Raw genomic sequence first — 7,101 nt, forward strand, 5'->3', positions numbered from 1 at the left:
AATTCTTGCTTTGTATCCAATGTCTAGTATTAGTGACCAGGCTTTGATATGTAGATGACCTAAAACATTTGAAAAGATATAAATTTGGCATGTGTATCACATATAAGAAGCAATAAAAGCATAGACTTCATTGCATTTAATTTAACCAAAAGTACACTAGTTCTACATCTATAGAAGAACAAGGTGCTTAGAAGAATTAAGATTTTTTGACAGATGAATAAAATGAGATTCTTAGTCTTTTTCTGGAGGGGGAGTGTGGGGGGATTGAACCCAGGGGCACTTGAACACTGAGCCATATCCCCAGCCTTACTTTTGTATTCTATTTAGAGACAGAGTTTCACTGAATTGCTTAGCACCTTGCTGTTGCTGAAGCTGGCTTTGAACTAGAGATTCTTCTCCCTCAGCCTCCAGAGCCGCTGGGATTACAGGCATGGGCATCTCGCCTGGCTGAGATTCTGGGATTGATAGAAGGCCAAAATTATATATTAAAACAAGTTATTATTTTAAAATTAGTAATTTTTTACCTTTGAGTTAATAGTTAGAATCCACTCTTCTATGATTTTTTATTAGTTGCTCAAAACATTACAATGATCTTGACATATCATAAATTTGATTCAAATGGGGTATGAATTCTTATTTTTCCACGTGTACAGATTGCAGGATCACATTGGTTATACAGCCACGTTTATACATACAGCAATACTAGTGTCTGTTGTATTCTGCTGCCCTCCCTATCCCCAGCCTCCCCTCCCCTCTGCTCCCGTCACCTCTCTCTACCTCATCTACTGTAACACATTTCTCTCTCTCTTTGAAATTTTGATTATAAAGACAAATTACCACAGTCACAATTTACTTTCTTTTCCCCCAACAAATATAACAAAGAGCTTAAAATCCTATAAAACTCAGTAAAGCATTTTTGATTCCCCCCTCCCAGTGATCTTAAAGAATGAACATGGTTTTCTTCAACTCCATTTAATTTTGACAACTGAAAATCACATAATTGGTTTTAGTCAAATATGAGCATGGTATTTTCTGTAACTTTACTCAGTCTTTTAGGTAAGAGCCTAATGGGTGAATTACTTATTTCTACAGTCTAAGAGACAGGTTAGGGGCCAGCCAGGAGCTGGCCCAGGACTTTAGCCATGAAATAACTTTGTGGCTTTGGCAAATTGTCAGTCTCTCAGTATCTAGTATCCTCAGACTGGAATGGGATGACAATTTCCACCTCACAGGCTGGCGGTGACAATGAAATGAGATAATTCTCCAGCAGCCATTATACCAATGCTTTGTTCATTATGAATACTCAGTGAATATTATCTATTCTTGAAATTTTATTTGCACATCTAATTGTTTTTCTTTGCCCACATTTATTGGTGGAATGTTTTTGTAATATACACTATATTACAGAAAACAGGTAGCTTACTTTTTTACTTTTAATATCTTTATATTAAAATTTTCTATTACCACTTTTTATCATGTGGCATCTCCTATGTGGTTTTGATTCTTTTTTTAAAGGTAAATTTTGTATACAATCAAATAAGCAGTTCTCATATGAAAAAACTGATGAGTTTTAACAGATCTGCATACTTCAGTTATCCACATATCTACCAAGATAGAGTATTTTCATAGTCACAGAAATTTCTCTCTCTCATGCTCCCCTCTCTGCTGGTCATTCTTCTCTGCTGTCCCCCCAATGTGATTTATTTTTTTTCTTTTGCTATTGATTAGTTTTATCAGTTCTAAAACTTCAGCTAAATAGCAAGTCTATGTTTAGTTGTAATGGGAACCACTGAAACAAAACTTTCAGTTTTACACTCCTATTAACAATGTTAGTAAATTAAAAAAAAATTTCCACATACTGATGCTATATGATATTGCCAATACTTCTTTAAAAACTTACATATGGTCCTATTTTGTTGTAATATTTATTGGTATTTACTTAAAGACCGATGATGTCTGGCACTTTTCAAAAGTTTATTGGCCACTTGTGCATCTTCTTTGTGAGTGGTGTCTGGTTAGTTATTTTAGACTTTATAATTTTGTTATTATTCATTTGTTTCAGTTTTTGTTATTTTGTTATTGATTTGTTTCTGTGTACATATATTCTGGATAGAAGACATTTTCTCAGATATATTTTTTGAATATTTTATAGCTTGCCTTTGATAAGCAGAATTTTGTTTTAATTTTCCTGACATAGAGTTTAAAAATCTTTTACAGTAGTAATTATTCTGTGCCCTGCTTATGAAATCTTTGCTTATTCTAGGTTATAAGGATATTCCAGGTTTTATCCTAGGTGTTTTAGCTTTTATTTTTAGGCATATCATCCAACTTGAGATAGTTTTTGTGCATCTTGTGGGGTAAAGACTGATGTTCAGTTTTTTCTATATAGCTATGAAGTTGTTATAATTCCATTTCCTTTCTTTACTGATTCACAGGTGTTTCTCATAAAAGTCAAAGGCTATCTAAAGGTTAATTGTAGCAGATTGTATTTTATATAGATAGCCACAACAATCTCTTAAAGGTTACTGCTCTTCGCATATATGACTTGAAAAGTACAGGCTCCATGTTCTCCTCTTGAACTCTAATGCTAATTTCAATCAATAGAATATCCTGGAAGAAATGCCACGTGGATTCTGAAGGTAGCTCTGAAAACTCAACCTATACCTCCCTTGTTGTTTGTTGAAACAAATGCACTTGAGGTCCTGGGCTGTTTTAAAGGAAGTTCAAATGGCCCATGTAGAGATAATCCTTCCAAGAAATCCTGAGGTTACTTGAAGAATGAGATGCAACTAACCAGACAATTACAGCCCCATTTCCAACCATTATCCCACCACACCTACATTTGAGAGTATACAGCAGAACACCCAGTTGAGCCCTTCTCAAAGACTTGACCTACAGAAATGGGAATTAATCATAATTTTTTTAAAGCTCTGAATTCTATGATGGTTTGTTATACATTAAGAGATATCCAAATTTTATTTTCATTTTAAGAATGGGGCACTAACATAACAGAAACCTAAGATATGTGGTTTTGAAGATTCCTTTCACCCAATAGGACCTCTAAGAATCTTAAAAATACTGTGACAATATAGTCATGAAGACAGTACAAGGAACAGAAGAGCATTTCTCAAAGAGCTTTGTAGTTATGATTTTGGTTCAAGAGCATATGATAAATGGATGTATAAGATGCCCATAAGAGTTCTTTACACTGGAAGAGCTCAATTTATCTCTGGTTATACTAAATTTTGTTCTGCAATCTAAAATCTTAAATGTGTGCAGTAAATTTTAAATTTCAGAAATGTTTTTCATCCCTATTATTTCTATTTAGTTTCTTTTTTCCTAGTAGTTTTAGTTTCTGTGCTGAGATTCCATGTTAACTCATTTGATAACATTTTACTTTAAGTTCTTAAAAATATAACAGCCATTTTAAAGTCCTTCTCTGATAATGTAAACATTTGTATCATCTCAAGTGACCTTCCACTACCTGTATACTTTCCTTGTTATTAAATTTTCTTGTTTCTTTGTATGACTAGTATGTTTTAATTGTACCTGAACATGGTAGACATTAAATTGTTGGGGATCTAGTTGTTTTTAAGACATTTAATTTAATGGCAACTCAATATGATCCTTTTGAGGCTTATTTTTAAATATTTTGTTTTAAGGCTGGCCTAGTATATCCTTTACTTTGAGAAAGAATATCTCAGTACTTAAAATGTGACCTTTCAGCAGCCATCTGAGTGTCAATGTGTTTGGTGAGGTCTTTTTGTTCTAGTTGGACAGAGATTCTGTATTCCAGCGCTGTATTCCAGCACTCTTGGACCTTTAATACCTTACATTAGCTCACTAATACTCTGTATGCCCTAAACCTTTCTGAGTCTCACCTTTAGGTGGGTAATTCCTGCTACCTATTGTTCAATATCTAAAACTGGTTGCTTCATGTAGTTTGTTCAGTTGTATAATTGCTCGTAGCAGATGATATAATGCATTACTAGTTACTCTATCATGCTCAAAAGCTTTGATCTTGTTTTTTATTTGTAGTCTGTGTCTCACCATGACTGTTAACTAAGAGAAAATAATTTTAGGGGAATGAATTGAATACATCTATGAATAAGAAATGGATAATACTCAGGTATATCTTTCAACTACTGATACAAATATTAATAAATTATATTTCATAATGAGATCAATGTTTTTAGATAAAAATCTCATCATAAATTGACAATATACTCCTAATTTAAAAGAATTTTAAACATATAAGTCCAAAAACAAAAAAAAAATTGTTCAACTCTTTAATATAGGAGATGTAAATCACAAAGCAAATAGCAACATAGTAAATGTGATAGAATGTGCTTATTTCATTTTCTCTTATATTTAATATATAATTATCTTTTATCATATATATTTAATTTGGACTGGATAAATGTCATCACAAAAATCAGAAAACATTAAAATTATCAGCATAATTTTTACCAGAATTCAAAATAAAGAAGCTGGATTTTTCCTACATACCTTTGGTTATTTGAGGTTTTAATGAAACTCAGTGTGTATCATGGAGAAGTAAGCCAAGGAAACAAAATCTATGGACTTGAAACTTTGGAGAAAAGCTACATACAGATGAACATATACACACAATGACCAACTATCATACTTATAAATTATTTGTTTATGTCAAATGTTTAAAAACAATTAGCTGAGATTTCACTTGGTTTTTTATATCCTTATATTTTATGCCTATGTCACTGCTTTTTTAATTTCAAAATATGTATGTACACTTGAGCTCTTAAATTTATCACAGAGTATTAAAAATTTCCTGAAGAAATCTATTTTAAAAGTTTCTTATAATAGTTACATGAAATTGGTTAACATTTTCTATTTTTAGACGTTGTTTTAATGCAAAACTGATTACAACTTGTGGAACAAATGGGGCTAAAAAGTGTGCTAAAACTTTAGCATCCTTTTTCCTCACAAAATAAACAATTGGGCTTTGTGTTTTGTATTAATACTCTTATTAACTCAGCCAACACTATAAACATTTCATAGAAGTTGTTTTAGTCAGCTTTTTCACTGCTGTGATTTAGGGAACAAAAGTTTATTTAAAGGCTCACGGTTTCAGAGGTCTTAGTCCACTGAAGGCCGTCTCTATTCTTCAGGGCTTGAGGTGAGGCTGAACATGGTGGAAGAATGTGGTGGAAGGAAGCAGCTCACATGATGAGCAGGAAGCAGAAAGAGAGAGAGACTCCACTCTCCAGATACAAAATAAATACTCCATAGCCACACCTCCAATGAACCACTCCCTCTAGCCACAACCCACCTTCACCCAGTTACCACTCAGTTAATGCCATTAGGGATTAATTCACTGATTAGGTTAAGGCTGTAATGCAATAATTTCTCTTCCAAAACTTCTTGCATTGTCTAACACATGAACTTTGGGGGACACCACATCTAAACCGTAACAGAAATCAATATGCATTTCTTAATAAAAGAAATACAATAATTACAGAGGGCATTGAGAAATCTTAATGAAGAATGTAAAAATATTTACATATTTACCTTTGTAGCTTAGCTTGAGTCGTGGAATATTTTGTTTAGAAGTTCCAATGACTGGAAGAAATAGCACAGTCATGCTTAACATCATCAAAGCATGAAAAAGGTGAAAACTGTGGCTTCTCAACTTTGGTCGCTCTTCTTTAGTGACATCCATGATGAAAAACAATGCTCTTTTTCAGTACTAGTGGATTCTAAAAGGAAAAAAAAATTATGAGAGGTTTTTTTTTATTTTTTTGCAGATTTTTCTAGATATACTATATGATAATTTTCTAAATATACATAGAATTTTTTTTAAAAAAATTCTCTTTTCATTTGTTCTTAGTAAATTTTTCAAGAGAATATGAATCCAAAACTGTGTAATAAATTCAGAATTGTCTTTACTTCAATGTAGAAATGAATACACTATTAGAAATCAAACTATTTTTAATTACCACCTCTACAAAAGTTATTTTTTTAATTGTAAATATCTGAGTATTTTTTTTAGCAAAACTTGATTTCTTTGATCAGATGAAAACACTGGTAGAAGTCTACTTGTATTCCATATCATCCCAAAAGGAAAGATTTTCAAACAAAAATAGACACAAGCTATTATTTTAAGGGAGTTATTCTCTTACTTCTGACATTAAGTCTACTTAAATTGGTGGAGATCAGATGAAATAAGGTCAGGTCCTCCAGTACAGAGTGTAGGCTTAGAACATACCATGTACTAGTTTTTGTTTAGGGCAGCCCTGAATAGAAAAATAAGTTATAAAGTGTAAAGGTTAATAAAAGGGAGGAGGTGGTTATTAAATACACTGCCATAAATAAATGACTTGGCTATTTTTGTTAAAAATTGGAGAAAATTAAAAGACACATTTCAAACTAATCCTGTTATTAAAAATTACAAATAATATTTATTGAAATATCTATACCAGATTTTTTTTTAAAGTAGCTTGAAGACTAAATGGCATAATGCTATTGACAGGCATAGAATAAGTAGTTATTTACCACATTTCACAGTTGAGAAAACTGACACACAGAACTAAATATTTCTTCCAAGGTTGTATGGCAAGTAAGACAATGGAAATATTTGATCAGAACTTTAGATCAAATATTAAACTTTTCTTAAGACCTATAAATTTGGTGTTTTCATTATGGTAGAGTCAATTGACCTTGAATTACTGATCGAATCTTCAACCTCTCTTCCTGCCTTAATGTACTGCTTTTCTTTCTAGGAAATAGCCCAAGGAAAGGAATTGAATTCTATTGAATTCTAGGGAGGATCTGCATGTGGTACCTGCTTTAACTGTGGTCTGAATATTTTTTGTATCTTCCTTACTGATACCATTAGTCTTAATAAATAGGTATTAGACTTTAAATAATTTTCTAATCATTTAATATTCAAAATAAGAGTTTCATGACTATTCTTTTAAGACATCTCATAAAGGCTGAATTTTCATTAAGAGAAATTCTCCACTTTACTTTAATGCTTCAAAGACTTCGAACATCAAAGTTCCAGTTACATCATACAAGTGAAAAATCATCTCACAAAGTAAAAAAAAAATGAAATTTTGA

At 32.0% G+C, this 7,101-nt stretch overlaps 1 protein-coding gene across 1 annotated transcript in view; it reads right to left on the bottom strand.

Moving 5' to 3' along the window:
• Sema3d (semaphorin 3D) overlaps positions 1-5,701 on the bottom strand; it is a 118,002-nt gene extending 112,301 nt beyond the window's left edge. The window contains exon 1 of the mRNA XM_026384979.2: positions 5,551-5,701. Coding sequence (XP_026240764.1) covers positions 5,551-5,701 — 151 coding nt within the window. The remainder of the gene's footprint in view (positions 1-5,550) is intronic.
• Positions 5,702-7,101: the final 1,400 nt, after the last annotated feature.

Source organism: Urocitellus parryii, chromosome 3 (genome assembly GCF_045843805.1).
Source record: "Urocitellus parryii isolate mUroPar1 chromosome 3, mUroPar1.hap1, whole genome shotgun sequence".
In the NCBI taxonomy this organism is placed as follows: domain Eukaryota; kingdom Metazoa; phylum Chordata; class Mammalia; order Rodentia; family Sciuridae; genus Urocitellus; species Urocitellus parryii.